The 17,950-nt window shown below is 36.1% G+C and overlaps 1 protein-coding gene across 2 annotated transcripts in view; it reads right to left on the bottom strand.

Moving 5' to 3' along the window:
- SEPSECS (Sep (O-phosphoserine) tRNA:Sec (selenocysteine) tRNA synthase) overlaps positions 1 to 17,518 on the bottom strand; it is a 38,360-nt gene extending 20,842 nt beyond the window's left edge. Inside the window, exons 1-8 of one of the 2 annotated variants that reach the window (XM_082389296.1) lie at positions 16,997 to 17,518; positions 16,017 to 16,171; positions 14,054 to 14,172; positions 13,522 to 13,680; positions 11,083 to 11,236; positions 7,138 to 7,240; positions 821 to 950; positions 596 to 687 (exon numbers count right to left, since the gene is read on the bottom strand). In XM_082389296.1, the coding sequence (XP_082245422.1) occupies positions 596 to 687; positions 821 to 950; positions 7,138 to 7,240; positions 11,083 to 11,236; positions 13,522 to 13,680; positions 14,054 to 14,172; positions 16,017 to 16,171; positions 16,997 to 17,395 (1,311 nt within the window). In that variant the 5' untranslated portion in view covers positions 17,396 to 17,518. Of the gene's footprint in view, positions 1 to 595; positions 688 to 820; positions 951 to 7,137; positions 7,241 to 11,082; positions 11,237 to 13,521; positions 13,681 to 14,053; positions 14,173 to 16,016; positions 16,172 to 16,996 lie in introns of those variants that run through there. The other variant, XM_082389297.1, reaches the window with a different exon arrangement.
- Between the last annotated feature and the right edge of the window lie 432 nt (positions 17,519 to 17,950).

The raw sequence follows: 17,950 nt of genomic DNA, 5'->3' as shown, positions 1-17,950 counted from the left end.
TCTCTGTCTACAATTTTGGAGTTGTCCCTGAATTAAGCTAGTTTTTACTGCTGGAGACAAAGTCCAATTTTTAAGCACAAATGTCACTTTTCTTTTCATAACCAACATAATCAATGAGTTCATCAGCATTCCAATAATGCCAAGGGATGGATTTATTATTTTAGAATGAGAAGCTGGCCAACATCTGACCTGGTTCTTCCTCCTGCAACTGACACGTCACAACTAAACAAATCTTCAGGCTTCCAAAACTAAACAGAAAAAATTTGTCCATTTGTCTTTTAAGAGCCTCTACCTATAAGTGATAAATGAATTAAATTTTACCCAAATAATAAGAATCCCTGATGCAGGAGTTTCTTAAGACAAAAACAAACACAAAAGCAAAAATCACTTTTCCAAGATTCCTCAGGATATCTGAATAGACAGGATAACAATGATTAATTGAAAACCACATAGGGAGGGTCCAGATCAAAGTAAATCCCCTAGGACTTTGCTAGGTATCTACATCCCAATGTGATAAACCAATAGACAAAAACACCAATTCTTTGGAGTACTGTTTTAGTCAACAGTATTGTTTACACCTAACAGGAAAGCTTACCTTTCTTTCTTTTAATAGCTTCTTGTAGCCATTCGATCCAAGTGATAATAAAGTAATAAGGACATCTAAAGTAGGTGAAGCTGAAGCTCTTCCTGAAATAAGGATGATAAGTTACATTCAGAAGGGGAAAAAAGCTTTGTAAATTAAGATTTATTACAGTAGCCTATGTACAAATGGATTTTTGTTTGTTAGTTACTTTTTCTGAAGAGCAACTGATTTATTTACCTGGATACATCTTGCTGATTTCCTGAATGAAGGAATCATTAAAGCCAGCAATTATAGCGCCACCTACTGGAACCATAAAATTTTTGTCCAAGCTCTGAACGAAAGCGTCTATTCTACCAACCCGAGCCGCCTAGAATGGAATAAGATGTAGTATTACATATTAGTTTCTAGAAGAAGAGACAGCAACTGCTATTAATAAATACCATTAAAACAATGCAGAAATAAAAAACAGATGAAAGATTTTTATTTTCTTTGTACCGATGCCAGTAAAATATTTTTAAGCATTAAACTGAGTTTTTAAATGCTGCTCCTTATATGTGGAAGAGCACTTTATAGTTACAAGCTGCTTTCACACATAAATCATTTAATCTTCACACCAAGCCTGTGAGGAAGGCAGAGTTTCAGCATCAGTTCAGGTGGGAACTACACTGAAACAGAACTTTTCACCTTAAAATTGGGTAAGAGAGAGTGAATTCCTCCCATGCCTCTCATCTGTGATCTTCTATTTGACAATAAACAACAACAGTGGGTCCTACAACTATTAAGTAATTTTAAACACCCTCTGTGAGTTCAAGAGTGGTCACCATAATCTAATGGACTGTAGCCACCCATGCTGCCAATCAGTAAGTTATACATTAAGTGCCTCTCTTTGATGCTTGGATAATCTACTAACCTGCGTGACCACTTTAAGCAACAAGCTCTGCTCCTACCACCACTTGGATAATAAAGGAGAAAAGAAAAATTTTATTTTTAACTTCAACTAATGGAATTTTTTTGGTATACTCTTGGCATAAGAGTTTCTACATAAGAGTTTCTACATAACTTATGTTTCCTAATGTTATAATCTTAGATGATCTCATTCCACTGCAAATGAACTTCAAGTGAAAATCTCGTATTCTGGTGAAAAATGGAATACTTGCTAGAAATGTAAAACTAAGTTCTAGTCCCATGAGACATAGTCTATAACCTTCTGCCTAATGTGCTTCAATTTCCTCCTCTTAAAAACTGAGATATTATCCAAATTTCAACTAAGATAGTTTTTTTCTTTATCTGTAGCCACAGATTTTCAATCTGTATTCACAATCTACATTCCTATTAATATTGTAACCATATTTGACCTTCATCCTCCCACTTTATATCCACATCCATAGCTGAGGGAGAATAGAAGGAGCAGATAGAAGAGAACAGAAGTAGCCTAATCTAAGAGGCCAGATCCAGGCAATAGGTAGAAGCAGCAAAAGCAGAAAAGGGAAGGGGCACAGACAACTTTGGAGGCTATCACATGATTGTTTAAATCTTAACCTTCCCCTGTCATTCTCCTTTCTAACTTCCTCATAAACTATGATCAGAGAAAATCTCACCTTATCACAGGAAAACAGAGGAAGCATATGAGACTAATTGAATAAATAACTGAAAACCATGCAAAGTAGCACATAAAAATAAAGTGGAACAGTCAGAGTTGCCTTTTTATTAACATTTAAGTAGTGCCCAAGGTCTCCTGAGAGAAATCTGAACCTAAATTAGGAGGAGTACTAAGAGAGCAATCAGTGCACCAGACTTTGCTAGAACCCCTTCATCACTAAAACACAGAAAGCATTCAAAGGGTACCAAATTCTGTGGCAAGAAAACAGACAGGCTGGACCCAATCTCAGGAACGGTGTATAGACCTCATTCTCCACACTAAAGTCTGGGGCCATTAATGAGGAGAGAAAAACACCAGAAGGCTGGAAGGGCTTAAACAGAATAGGAAACACAGGAGCATGTCCTATGAAGTGAACGGTTGCCATTTATCAGTTCATCCATTTACTCATTTATTCAGGGAACAAATATTCGGGCACCTATCATCTGCCAAACATTGTTCCAGGTCCTGGGCATAGCAGCAGTGAATAAAACAGATCATTGTTCATATAATAATTACGGCCAGAATTTACTAAGAACTTACTATGCATCAGGCACTGTTCTAAGCACTTTACATTCTTAACTCAGTTAACCCATGCAGTAGCTATCTGGGCAGATGCCACAGTAATAGCTATTTTACAGATGAGAATATTAAGGCACAGTGAAATTAAAGTGACGTGCCCAAGGTCAGAAATGTAGTTAATAGCACAGCTGGGATTCAAATCCAGGCAGTTAAAGCACCTTACTGAAAGTCACCCAGGCAAAAACCTAGGTAATCAGGATGAAGAGTCCATGTTTAAAAAATAAAATATTATTCCTATGGCATTTGCATCCTTCCAGCAACTCAGGCCAAACGTCTTGGTGTCCCTGAATCCTCATTTCCTCGTTCCTTGCATCGGGTTCATCCGCATACCATATAAGATTGACTCTCAAAATACATCTGAATCCAACCATTTCCTAACACCTTAACAGCAACCACCCTGGCCCATGCCACCAACGCATCTCACGTGGGCTGCTGCAACGGCATTCCCCGCTTGCCTTCTAACAGGCCATTCCCCACAGCACAGCCGTCACACGTCACTCTCCTGCTCAAAACCCTCCAATGGCTGATGACCATACCAAGAATAAAATCTCAAATCTTTAACACACCTCAAATCTCTTTACGACCACTGCTGCCCTCATTTGCCCTGGTCCGGCCACGCTGGCCTCCTTGCTATTCCTCAGGCATTCCAAGCACACCCCCGCCTCAATGTCTCGGCACTTGCTGTTACCTTCTGTCCGGAATCTCTCCAGAGAGCTGCCCAGCTCACTCCTTCATAACACTCGGGGCTCTGCTCAAATGTTACCTCTCAGAGAGGACTTCCTCGATCACGCCATCTGATACTCCTCCCCCACAAATACTAGAGCATTTATCAAGACCTGTCATCCTTAATGTTTACTGTCTGCTTCTGTTCCAAGAGGATAAAGATTTTGTTGTATTTACTACTGCATCCCCAGTGCCTACCCTGCTGCCTGGCACATCCGTGGGAACACTGCAAATATCTGTTGAATGAACTGACAATTAGGTCTATGAATAACTAGTATAACAACACCTACTTCTCTCAAACTCTCAATAAACAAAGTTGCTGCTTCCCACACTTGTGGAGCTTTACAATCCTTAATTCTATGTATTTTTGTGACTCTACTACAACCCTCTCTATTAATGTGTCCTCACATCCATATTCCATGAGTCTCCTAAATTAGTCAGTTTAGTATATGTCAGAAGTATAGGTTCTGCAAAGCTAATTTCCTGGGGACTACATATGCATATCAGAATGCTCTATGTGCTCAGCACTGAGTCATTCTGGGGCACTGCCCTAAAAAAAAAAAAAATCTGAAACATTTTAGTTATACCTCTTTCTTCAGTATTTGCTTGATTATTACAATACTATCTTCTCAAGAAAGCTTCCCAGTTTTAGTACTTTGTTTTTTAGAGGAAGATAAAGGGATTTGGAGTCACACTGAACTATATGGGCCATTTTGCAGCTTGGGACCGTAGGCAAGTCACTTAATATTTCCGAGTTTGTTTCCTCACTTGTAGAACGGAAACAATGAGAAGTACACCTTAAACTGTTAGGATTAAGTTAATAAACTTTAAAAGTCTAGCAGGATGCCTGACACATGGTGGACATGGGCACTCAGTAAATGGTATGTATTAACTGATAAAAACTACTGAGATAAATTAAAGCTAATTTTAATTTTTTAGAATGTCATGAAACAACTAGCACTGAATAAGACCCAAGTATTTATTTGGCTGAAAGCAATAGGGACACCACCTCTTTTTGTGAGGGCCAATGTTTATGTACTGCTTTTTTTTTTTTTTTAAAGAAATGTCAATTCTAGAAGGTAATACAGTATCTGCAACAATACAACAGCTACCTTATAAAAATTCATTCACCATCTTATAGTGTTATTTTCTGGTTAAAATTTTAGTAAAACCACCTCATGAATGAAGAGAGGTGATGACAAAGTAGGGTATTCGTGATGCACAACTCCATGGGCAGCTTTCATATTGTATCCTGGAGCTTGTTTTCATTTAAGAGTCTTAATCTCTTCAATTACACCACCAAATTTTCTAGTATTCAAAAATATGTCATGAGCACCAAAACAATGAGCATTGCTGAGTTAAGTACATAACATTTGGGTAAATGCTAAGGAGCCATTAAACTGATCATTATGAAGACTTTATAAGCATGCGGAGAGTACAGAAATATAATCTAAGTTTTATATTTAAGTTTAAAAATTAAATATGCTTTTGACTACATTTTAAAAAGTTAATACTAAATGTACACAATGGCTATAACCATGTAAAAAGCAATACGTATATGTATTAAAGAAAGAGAAAAAAGGGATACACAAATTATTAAGAGTAATTGTTAGGGTAACAGGGTTATGAGTGATCTTCTACCCCTTCCTCACTTTTCTAAACTTTTAGGAGTGCTAGAATATCTGACTTTTAAAAGAATTAAGGCTGCTAAAAATTAAAGAGGAGGAGAAAGGAAAAAGGGGAGGAGGAATAAAAATGAATCACTGAAATAGTATGTTTTTCAAGATTTCCAGCATAGATAACTGTACAACCTTCCTCTGCTACCATTCAAATTAGATATAATCTAGTCTGAAACTGTGATAAGCCTTAAAAAGTTAAGGAATAATGCAACGCAAAAGGATACCAAGGAAACGGTAAATGGTCTTCCACAAAGGTTTTAAGAAACCCTCGCGTACCATGCATACAACCATACAACCACTCCACCTCTGGACTTCTTTTGTTATGTAAACTAATCTATTTCCTCATTGATTAAGCTAATTTGGGTTGGGTTTTTGTTACTTGCAGTCAATTACATTCTAACTGGTACAACCTTTGAGTAAAGAAACGAAGCAAATCAGCTAATACTATTGTATAAACCGTATTTATATCAGAGATAATACTAGTACTCAAAATAACAAAAAAGAAAACAAAAAAATTTATGAGATAGGATCTACAGGGCTAAGGAGCATTCACCACCACATGGCAGAAGGCCACAGATAAGCTGTGAATAACTCTTATCCACATAACACAAATCACATGTGTGTCAAAACTGAATATTTGACTAACATCACTATGCACGCAAATCATAAAATTCGTATCATACCTAGATAATATCTATCCATATCCTGATATAGTGTGAATAATTAATCACTGTAAGTAAATATAATACATCATTTATTCATTCAGTTGTTTGAGTAACCAATTATTGAGTGTCAATTATGTACCAGGTACTGTCCTAAGTATTGAGGACATAACAGTGAACAAAAACAAAGTCCTTTCCCTAACAGAACCTTAATTCTAATCACTACCAATAAGTAGACAGTAAACAAACATCATATCAAATGGTGACAAGTGCTATGGCGAAAAAGAGCAAGAGGCCATCAATTTCAAGAAGCACCATTACTTTACATACCACTAGGTAAGAATAAACATTGCCAATTAACATTATAAGACACCTCAATTTCAGAGATATAACATGGAAAAATGTGTACTTTAAAATCAATGAATATGGCAAAACAGAAAAAGAGGGATAGAAAATGCTGGCAAGGAAGAAGGTGTTATTTTAGATAAGGCGTCTGAGAAAGTCTCATCAACCTAAAGAAAGTCAGGTAAGAAGCCACGCAACTCTCCAGAAAAGCAACCTAACAAGAGGTATGAGCAGGAGTGGGGTGCACACGGGTAGCACAAGAGAGGAAGAGAAAGGAGGCAAATGTGCCAGGAGGGTGGGTAAGAGGGAGAGCAGCAGGAAACGAAATCAGGGAAGCTGCAGACGCCTGAGGACACAGAGCCGTGGCTGTGACTCTTACTCTGAATGGGATGGGAAGCTCAGACATGTTTTAAAAATAAGAATCTAAAACAGATGACTGGGATCTAGGTGATGCTTATAAAAATAAAATAAAATAAAATCACAGTTTTTAAAAACCTCCCAACTCCATAGCTATACGCTAGAATGTTTATAAATGAAGTCATTTTCAGTCTAGGATATAAAGGTAAAGTGATTCCTTAAATACTAAATATAGAATATAGAACAAGTAATCAATATAGTTTTAAAAACACTATAATCCAGTATATTAGAAAAATGAAAACACTGGCAATGGAACAGTCTCAGAAAGTTAAAAAAATAAGCTACTAAAGTATTTCCATGTTGGTTCTGACCAAAACTATAGTCCAATGACACTAGCAAAGAATAATGACTTTTACTGAGTGACTACTGGATGCAAATTTCTAATGCTCCATGAATGAGAAGATGCTAGATTAACTGTTTTTCTGTATTAGGTTGTAAGAAAAACAAAGTAATAATCCCAAATATGTTAAAATCCATTTTTTCCTGACATATCTTTTGAAACTCTCTTACCTGCTGAATGAGGTGCATGCACTTTGAAGACTGCACTCCATAAGCATTGTTAACTATATGTGGAATGCCATAATTAGCACAAATCACAGCCAGTTCTTCTAATCTGTAAACATATTCAATAGAAAGACATATTCATACTCTGCCTTAATAAATTACGAGAAAAGTTTTTTAATTTAATAGTTATCCTTAAAGTATACTACGGAAAAAAAAAGACAAACTGAAATTTCTACAGCAGTATTTTAGCATATAGTTTGGCACCTTGGAAATGCACAGCAGGCATTTAAGGATAAACCTGAAAAAGCTTTTAATTTAATGTCACCAATAAATAAGAAAATGTGTATTTAGAAATATCTTACATAGATGGTAGCTTTTAAATCACTTGAAAATTTCCTATATAAAAAGCAAGAAGCAGATTATTTATAAAGACCTCTTACAAGGTTGATATGCTCATTTTTAAATGCTTTCGGTTGCTTATCATCCTAAGATAATATCTGCAAAATAATCAGCATATCTTGAAATCTTAAGAAATCTCACATTAAGCATCTCATAAAGTAAAAAATACATTTTCAAATAGACTTTAATGTGTTAAAAAATACAGAACATTAAAATATTTCAGTACCAAAATAACATTTTCCAACAACTTGGATACTAAAGAATCTTTTAAATAGCTGCTGGTTTTAAATTCACTCGTACTCCTTCATTTGACACTCCCCGTATTAAAACAATCTGAGAGTCTAACTTTATGCAAAGTAAGGTAATAAATTTCAATTAGAGTATAATAAATGATGTTCCTTTGCAAAACCAAATAATACTTGTGACTGAAGTCATTTCTAACAGGAATGTCTTCACGCTATGAAGCTAAAACTAAATCCTATGGTTTGATAAAATTAATTTTTTAAAAATGTTCTCTCTACAATATAAAAAATTTGGAAGCAAAGCATTTTGAGAGAATAAAAATTATTTCTCAGATAAATGTACTACAAATATATATTATATGGTTTAATTATCAACTTACACATAATACATTTTCCTTTTATAGTAGCTGTGCATTAATATGTTTTTAAACTACAAACAGAACTAACATTATTCTATTCAACTGTCAGAAGTTTTCAATTTACTTCCCTAAAAGTTTTATGAATTAAAAACTTATTTTATCACTCATTTTCATAAACCTCACAAATCAAGGCAGAAAACTAATCAGATTTTGTTTTTAACAAAATGGACCTTCTGGGATACACACAAGTATTTTCTTCATAAAAGGCACTTTCACATGTTTGTGTTCTAATATTCCTTAATAACAAGCTTCCTTGAGAGTAAGGCACTATAATAACATAAAGCACTTTTTTTTAAAAAATCACTTGAGTAGTTTTAAATATTCTGAATTGATCAAATTTGCTAATATTTTCAATGTGTATGAGAAAGGCAAAGAGAAGCAGAAAAAATATTTTCCATGTGAAATCAGATTGTATTCTAACTTAGAAGCCAATTTAAGGTGTTTCTCAATTTGAAGAAATGATACTCTTCTCTTTTTTAACATTTTCTTTGATTTTGCCCCACAATACTCTGTCCAGTTAACTAATAAAGACAATATATACGTTCAAATTAAGACTATAAAGGAATTAAACTTAAAGAAATCAAAATGTATTTTTAAATTTAATAAAATCAGAAATTCAAACATATTACTAATAACTGAGCATCACCATTTTCCTAAAGTTCACTCTAATCAGAAACATTCATTATGTAACACCACCAAAAACAGTATACGAGAATTCTACTGACTGAAAAAAAACCTTTTTGATTTTTTCCAAAGGAGACAATGCATGTAAAATGTACTTAGCACTATACCAGGCATACTGTAAACATTCCAAAACAGGTATTCAAAATGATACAGATGGCCAATGGGCACATGAAGAGATGCTCAACATCGCTAATTATTAGAGAGATGCAAATCAAAACTACAATGAGGTATCACCTCACACCAGTCAGAATGGCCATCATTAAAAAGTCTACAAATAATAAATGCTGGAGAGGGTGTGGAGAAAAGGGAACCCTCCTACACTGTTGGTGGGAATGTAAACTGGTACAGCTACTATGGAAAAGACTATGGAGGTTCCTTAAAAAAACTGAAAATAGAGTTGCCATAGGATCCAACAATCCCAATCCTAGGCATATACACAGACAAAGTTCTAATTCGAAAAGATACATGCACCCCTATATTCATAACAGCACTAGGTACAATAGCCGAGATATGGAAGCAACCTAAATATGCATCTACAGATAAATGGATAAGTATGTGGTCTGTATATATAATGGAATACTACTTAGCCATAAAAAAAATGAAATAATGACATCTGCAGCAACATGGACAGACCTAGAGATTACCATACTAAGTGAAGTCAGACAGAGAAAAACAAATACCATTTGATATCACTTACATGTGGAATGTAAAATATGATACAAATGAACTTACAAAACAGAAACAGACTCACAGACACAGAAAACAAATTTATGGTTACCAAAAGGGAAAGGGGGTAGGGGAGGGATAAATTAGGAGTCTGGGATTAGCAGATACAAACTACTGTATATAAAATAAACAAACCACAAGGTCATACTGTATAGCACAGGTAATTATATTCAATACCCTATAATAAACCATAATGAAAAAGATACAAAAAAGAGTATACATATATATGCATGTGTGTATATGTTATATATACATGTAGACATATACATATGTATCTATACGTATAACTGAATCACTTTGCTGTACACCAGAAACTAACACAACATTGCAAATCAACTATACATCAATTAAAAATACGTCAATTAAAAAAAAAGTTAGTCAAAATGAAACAAAAACAAAGATATCCTCAAGGATAAATAATTTAACTAATACAAATATCCATATGGTGTTTTTGGAAATGTAATTTATTTCAATCACAGTAAAATTTTTCTAGATAGCAAAAACATCAATGAAGAAAGACTAAAGATGCTTATTTAATATTTAAATATAAATTTAAATTTGATAGATAAGTAATGAATAAACAACTAAAGCATATGCAACATGATCTGAAAATAGAATCCAGACTCGTGAATGAAGCAAGGTAAATTTTCAAGAGCAGGGTTTTAAAAGTGTCTCTTAAAATCTGCCTATAGTAAAAGCTAACATGCATTCATTACTGCCAAATTATATGACTCCATGAATTAAAATCAAAGTATAACTTGATGCTATGAAAATAGTCCAAAGTCAATATAGTTTTTTTTACAAATTATTAGCACTTCTGTTCAAAATGTTAAAATGAAACCAACAGTTGCTGTCAAAACTAGAAATATGTATTACTATACCTAAGCCTACTACATTTGCAGAATAAAAATTTGTGGCCATCCTTTAGAAAAGCAAACGTTTGCCTTTTTAAAAAAAATTTTCTTAAATATCTGCATTTTTCTCAAAATGCAAAGACAATTATATACCTAACTGTATATCTGGGTTACTCTTGCAATTAAAAAAAAGTTAGAGGACAATAATCATAAAATTTTCTATTTAAAATCTGTTAATACTGATAGTTCCTATATATGAAAACTAATTGTAAGATCAAAGTGGAGATGGCAATAAAAACAAGTATGTAAATCCAAAATTTAGCTTAGAAATTTCTATTAAACAATAAGGAAAAAGATGCAAGATGCCCAGAAACATAAAGAAGAGCAAGAAAACAGAGACGCTCTGCATGTACTCAGTTGATAAAAGGATCTCCACTTGGTACTAGTTGTTTTTCCTTCTTCTATATCTAATTTTTATTTTCCCAAGCCATTATGTTGTTTCTTCAACAGTCCATTCACGTAGTATTTACTGCCAAATGTTACTTAGGCATCTTTGAGAATTAGTATAAGTGCATTTTATGTAAAAGACTGATGAACACTGAAGGACAATATTCACAAATCATTTACCTATCAGGCACCCTTGGAGCAAAACAGGATGTAGTAGAATGAACACAAAGAACGTAATCAGGCCCAAGTTCCTGGACTTTAGCCTCCACTGCTTTCAGGTCTGTGCGTAGTTCGTCACCTTCTAAAACGTTCTCTATCACCACAGGCTCAAAACCTAACCAAGCCAACCAGAAACCAAAATGTTAGTATAAACTAAAATAAGGGGAGATTGTGAACTCTAGGAAGCACTGCTATTCTACACAAAAACTCTTAAACATTTATTCTAGTCAATGAACCCTTCTCTAATAATAAAGACCTGGCTTAATACCAGTATGAGTCAAAGGCAGGTCAAAATACTGTGAAGGACATCTAGACCATAATTAGGACCACAAATCTACTTAACATTTTGATATGATACGAAAGACTAATTCTGGGAAGTAAGGAAGCAAATGTTAAATAGATGCCTACAAAAGTAATAAAAGAGTCACTGATGACAAAAAGGGTCACTTAGCCCAGTTCAATTTCAGTCCATAGAAAAGTAAATCTACTCATTCTCTGGCAACATTTAAGTTTTATTTTAAATTTCTCTTTATTTCAGAGATGAACAAAAATAATAATTCAAGTATTGAAACAAATCACAATCATCAACTTAATGTTTTACCTCTAAAGAAAAATATAAGACATTTTAGTAGACCCATCTCATAGCTTACAAAAGCCTTCTATAATTTAAATATAAAAATTGTTTTGCGCGCGAGTTATTATGTACTCACATCTTTAGCCTTCTCAAATACCAGACCTAGCAGCAGGCTAGATTTAAGAGCTATGAGGGATTCAGAAACCATTTAGCTCAACTCACTCACTTCAAAGATAAGGGAGCCAAAGTTTAGGAAGATTAAGTGCCTTCCCCAGGGTCACACAGCAATTTAAAGCAAAGTTACAGGCAAGCAGTCCTCTGTTTTAGAATCCACATCAAGCTGTCCGCATTCTATCTACAGAAATATAAAACTTCAGCCACTATAAAATCATCAATTCATATACGGTGGTCCACAGAACTCTAGGTTTCATATCTATACAGCTATTAAAACAAAGAAAACCTTACTTAAATAAGTAACTTCCTAAGGACAGTTAATTCTCTATTATTTCTCAAATTCTCTACACTGAATCCTATTTTTGCTTTCAAACAACTATGATGCAAGTTTTTGGTTTTTTTTAAGAATACAACCATCTTGCTTCCTAAGAACATAACATAGTCCAAGTCATAACATCATTTGGAAAAAGTTTCCAGTTTTTCAATATGCCAATCTTTCTATAAGTTTGGTTATCAGTTCTTTGGTTAATAGTTTGCAAATTAACAGACTTGACAGCTTTATGCCACTTAAAATAAACCTTTTAAAAGTCTACCCATTTCTGCTATATGTCCGTATTATGAATCCCTTTACACGAGTTTCTTTAGGATTATTTAGGTAGTTTAATTACAGCCCAATACTGTTCATTTCATACAACAGACTGAGGCCATTCAAAAAATAACTTTAAATTCTCAAATTCAACTTGACCTAAGCAAGCCAAATACTAAAATACCAACTTAAAGTTTTTGTCTCATCTATACTCAATGATGCCTGTATCCTTGTACTTTGATTCATGGTAATTATTTATGTGTATTCCACTCATGTATACAGAACAAACATTCCTGAAGCACCTCTTATGCTCCAGGGATTATTGTTGGGCATTTCATATGTCATCCCACTTAATTCTGAACAGTCTTCTGAGGCATGTAATCATATCCCCATTTTAACGAATAGGGACATACGACATAGTACTTCCATTTCTTAGTGTGTACTGAAAAGAATTCAAAGCAGGGTCTCAAACAGGTATTTGTACCCCCATGTTCATAGCAGCATTATTCACCACAGCCAAAAGGTGGAAGCAACCCAAGTGTGCAACAGTGAATGAATGAATGAATAAACAAAATGTGGGATATATATACAATGGGAGTCTTAAAAAAGGAAAGAAATTCTGGCACATGCTATAACATGGATGAACCTTAAAGACATTATGCTAAGTCAAATAAACCAGTCACAAAAGGACAAATATTCTATAATTCCACCTATATGAAGGACAAATTTATAGAGACAGAAAGTAGAATAGTGATTGCTAGGGACTGAGGGTGGTGGGGAGGGGAGAGTTATTGTTTAATAGGTAGAGTTTCAGTTTCAGAGGATGAAAAAGTTCTGTAGAGAGATGGCAGTGATGGTCCACAACAAGAGGAATGCACTTAATGTCAAGGAACTATACATTTAAAAATGTTTGTTAAAAGGGTAAATTTTGTTATGTATATTTTTACCACAATAAAAAGAAGGAATAGGAACAGGTTTAGTTTCTTTTTCATTTATCTAGCTCTATATAAAAAGTTTGAATTTTCTGTGACATTGAAAAACATATATGTTACTTCTCTTCTTTTACCTGCAGTGATCATGGATTTAAAGCAGGACTTCTGGTCTATTCGTGGCCATATAATGTACTTTGCTTTTGGTCTTTTGTGTCGTAATGTTAAGAAACACAGGGTTAGACTCATACCAGTTGCCATCGGAACTACAAAGCAGTTGGTCACCGTATGGACACCTACAAATAAGAAGAAAAACAGAAATTAGTTATTCCGCTGAAAAAACAGCATCCTTCTTAAAGAAATTATATACTTCTATCAAATAAAAAGAGTTAACAGACTTAGTGCTTATTCTTCTGTACTCACACTCAGGAAGCTCACTGCTAAATTCATCCTCCAGGCTTATGGCTCTGATTTTCTATCTTATTCTAAAAGTTTTATATATATATATATATATATATATATATATATATATATATATATATATATATATATATTTGTCTTTTCAAAAGCCATTTATACTCTTTTTGGAGAGAAGCATTAATAAAAGAAATTAGGCAAAGGTTTGTGTGACTGGTCAGCCAAAAGTATTATGATTAACACAGTACATACCAGCCAACTTTATGATGTCCAGGACCAAAGAATTGGTAATTTTGTTCAAAAGGCTAGAACCTGCAGCTTTGGGTTGCACAGCAGAAATATCACCCGATCGTCCAATTCCATGAATGAACCTAAGCAAAAAATGGCCAACAACTGGACAAAAATATTCAGTGTTCTAAGTAATCCACTGTATAAGTATACAAATACAATAACCAAATAAACACTATACTTGACTATTAATAATGTGAAAATATCTAGTTAAATCAAAACAAATTCATCAAGTATGCTGTGGTAGCTAGTCTTTATGATGGCCACCATCAATTACTTTTCTCCCTATGCCCATATGCCACTGCCACACCAACAGATGGGGTCTAATTCCTCTCTACCTGAAGCTAGGCTGGCCTTAGTGACTTGCTTGGTCTGTAAGAATCTAGCAGGAGTGATGGTCTGGAACTTCTGAGCTAGGTCATAAGAAGCCTTATGTCTTCTATCTGGCCTCTTGAAGGGTTTGCTCAAGGGGAGGTGGGGGGCAGGGGGTCCTCTCTTCAAAGCCAGCTGCTATGCTGGGGAAAGCCCAAGCCAAGCCGCTTGGAGAGGCCATCTGAGCTCCCAGCCATCTGAGTGACTCAACTTGGATAAACTGCCCAGTTGAACCTTCAGATGACTAAACTCTCAGCCAACACCTGACTGTACTACATGAGAGACCTGAAGCAATAATCACCTGCTGAGTCCAGGTAACCTGTCAGAGATAACAATAAGTGACTGTTTTAAGCCACTATGTTTTGAAGTGGTTTGTTATACAGCAATAGAAAACCAGGACATATGCAACATTAAATTCTCTTCTTTCTTCCCATTTCCCTAATCAGAGCAGTGAGCTAACTTCTAACAGGGATGAGCTGATGTTTCAAATACTGCCTTAAGTTTAGAAGAAGTACAGGCTCCTTGAAAATTAGTGTGCAAATCCACTCATTTTAAATTTGGTCATGTTATACACTATTTAAAGACACCTCTGAATACACTTCAAAATCAAAAATCTGTTTGTCATTTATAGTTGCCTAGATCAGAAATTCTGCACACTGGAATTATCACAGAACACGTGTCACACTCTATTACCACTGCAACCTCACATACAAAGCATTTTTTTACATATATTATCAACCATGTTATCACCTTATTTTTAACCATTAGTTTTTCATCCAGGTCATACATTCATTATCATTAGTTTTGACTGCAATAGTTTCGGTTGAAATAAAATTCTACTATTCCTAGGAAAATTTCATCATGATTTAAAATCATGGAAGACGGGAGTTTGAAAGAGTTTACCTATATTTCGCAGAAAGGTTGGAGAACAGAGAAATGATCATATTTGGAACCACTAACAACTAAATGGTTATCAGAATTGATGAAAAGCTTTCTGAATAATGCAAAAGAAAAAAGTGACTTAATAATCTAAAATTATAATATACCTTTCCTACATCTACTGCAACAAAGCAAGATATTTATAAAATGGGATTCAGTTTAGATGCAGATGAATGACGTTAAAGTTCTATAAATATAGCATTCTCTAAAAAAACTTGCCATGTTAGAAAAGCAACATGGAAAACTATAAACAACCTTAGCATATTTTAAACTCATAACAACCAAATAGGTTTATTAGGTTAAACACTCTTAACAGAATGTATAGACAGTACAAACATTCTTAACAGGACGTACAGCCAGTATCCTTAATCACCCAGAAGCTGACAGGGTATAACCACCTCATATTAGAACTTTTACCCTATTGTCCTGAAAAGCACCTACTCAGGTACATTGTTTCCATCTCCCTGTTGCATCTAGTTCACATGCCCATTTAAACAAGAAGTAGGTTACAAACGGACATTTTATAATTTAATATGATTAATACTGCCACCATTGTTTTTAACAAAAAAAAAAGGGGGGGGGGGAAGGAAATGCTTTATACTTAAAAAAATCATACCTGTAATGTCGCCGAGCAACTAATGCAGATGCCACTCTCCCTTCCCTTTCTCCCACACCACAATTGCCCAGGAAATTGTTGCTATCCATAATTGCAAGTTCATGTAAAAAGAGTTCAAGTGTACTTTCATCCCAACCATCCTCTGGACACTTGCCCTTAAGAAAAGAAAAAAGAAAACAAAAAAAGGCTCATGACTATATTTAAGAAACCATCATTCCCCAGAACCCTACTTCAATGAACTTTAAAACTTTTCCATGCACATTTTGCCATGCTCCTTGTTTTCTAAAATTCAGACATAAATTCAGCACTCTAAAGAAACTCTGAATAGGCAAAATGTTTGTGTTACACTATTACAATTATCCACACGATGCTGCGAGAAATGATGATAAATACATACAATGAGATTACTAAGGTTTAAAGTTGCAGTTAAAAGTAACTGAAAACGAATAAACCTTATCTTCAACTAGGATTTTTCACACCAGGGTGTTAGAACTAGGGTTGTCAAACTTTAGTGACATTAAAATTCAGAATGCTGGCAAGAACGAGACCTGTGACGTTCCTCAGCAACACCTGCTTCGAGTTAGTATATCGTAGTTTATAAATATCATGTGTTCCCCAGGAGTAGAGAAAGATGGAAGACACGAACTTTGCCCTATCCGCAAACAAAAAAGTAAATCATGCCGGCCTTCCCCTCGCTTCCCCAACCCGAAGATAAGGGGGGGGGGGGGAAGGGCTCAAAGTTCCGAACTCCCCACATCCCCTAATAACACTCTCTGGGTTTTTGCCAGCATTGGCTAGGCTGAGAAGGAGCTGAGCGGCGCAAGCCGGCAAATGGCATGCCCAGCTGCGAAAGACTCTGAGGACAGGGCCCAACCAGCAAATACGAGCGAGTGAGGCAGGTCCTGGAACTAACAGGGGCGCTGGGCGGAGCCGGAGCCTGGGGGGCGCGGCAGTTGGGGAGGGACCCGAAAGCTCTGTACCTTCTCCAGAAGCAGCCGTATGAGGTGCTCGTGCGAGCGGCGGGCCTCACAGCCCTGCCGCACGTAAGCCGGCGACACCAGCCGCTCGCCCGCCGCGAAGCTCTCGCGGTTCATGTCCGCAGTGGCGACTGCTGCCGGAGAACAACTGACACACGCCGGACACACTTTGAAACCAGGAGGCGTATCGCCGCCTGGACGGTACGGGAAGACCTTGGGACAAACATCTACGTCTCGCCCTCGCACATGCGCAAGCCACTCCAAATAGCGTGCCAGGAGCGGAAGTATTTGAGCAGGCGCAGAGGTGTCAGGGCGTTTGGCGGGCTTCAGGCTGTACAGAAAACGAGCCCCGCCTCCCTGCATCTGATTGGTCCAGTTAAACCCTAGTGTGCCTAAGACCATCTTGAAGGAAGGACTTTTCTTCTGTGAGGAGGGGCTGAGGAGTCAGCGGCAAGTGCGTGGCCTCTCTGAAGAAAACATTTCCGAAGTTATTCTGTGTTCCACTCCTGTTGAATGATGAGCTCTGGGAGTCTGTGCTTCAGCCTTACTCAGGTCGTGTTTCTCAGATCCCTGAACCGTTCATCCTTACCCTCATACATTTCAACATTTACAGTTGCCTGGCAACCCCATTTTTTTTTTTTTTTTTGACTGCACCACCTGGCATGGGGGATCTTAGTACCTCCACCAGGGATTGAACCAGTGTCCTCTGCAGGGGAAGCGTGGAGTACTAACCACTGGACCGCCAGGCAATTCCCTGGCGACCCCATTTGAAATAGTGGTGCCCCACTCCTTTTCTCCTTTGCATCACAGAATTTTTGGCCATAGCACTTATCATTCACCTCCTGATATAACAGACATTTGTTTATACACACACACACACACACACACACACACACACACACACACCCCTATGAATGTAAACTCTCTGAAAGGCAGGGCCCTGGTGTTTGCTGCTAT

The sequence above is a fragment of the Balaenoptera borealis genome (assembly GCF_965194805.1).
Source record: "Balaenoptera borealis genome assembly, chromosome: 4".
NCBI classification, from domain to species: Eukaryota; Metazoa; Chordata; class Mammalia; order Artiodactyla; family Balaenopteridae; genus Balaenoptera; species Balaenoptera borealis.
Note: the sequence above shows the minus strand (reverse complement) of the source record. Positions and strands in the feature narration are given on the sequence as shown.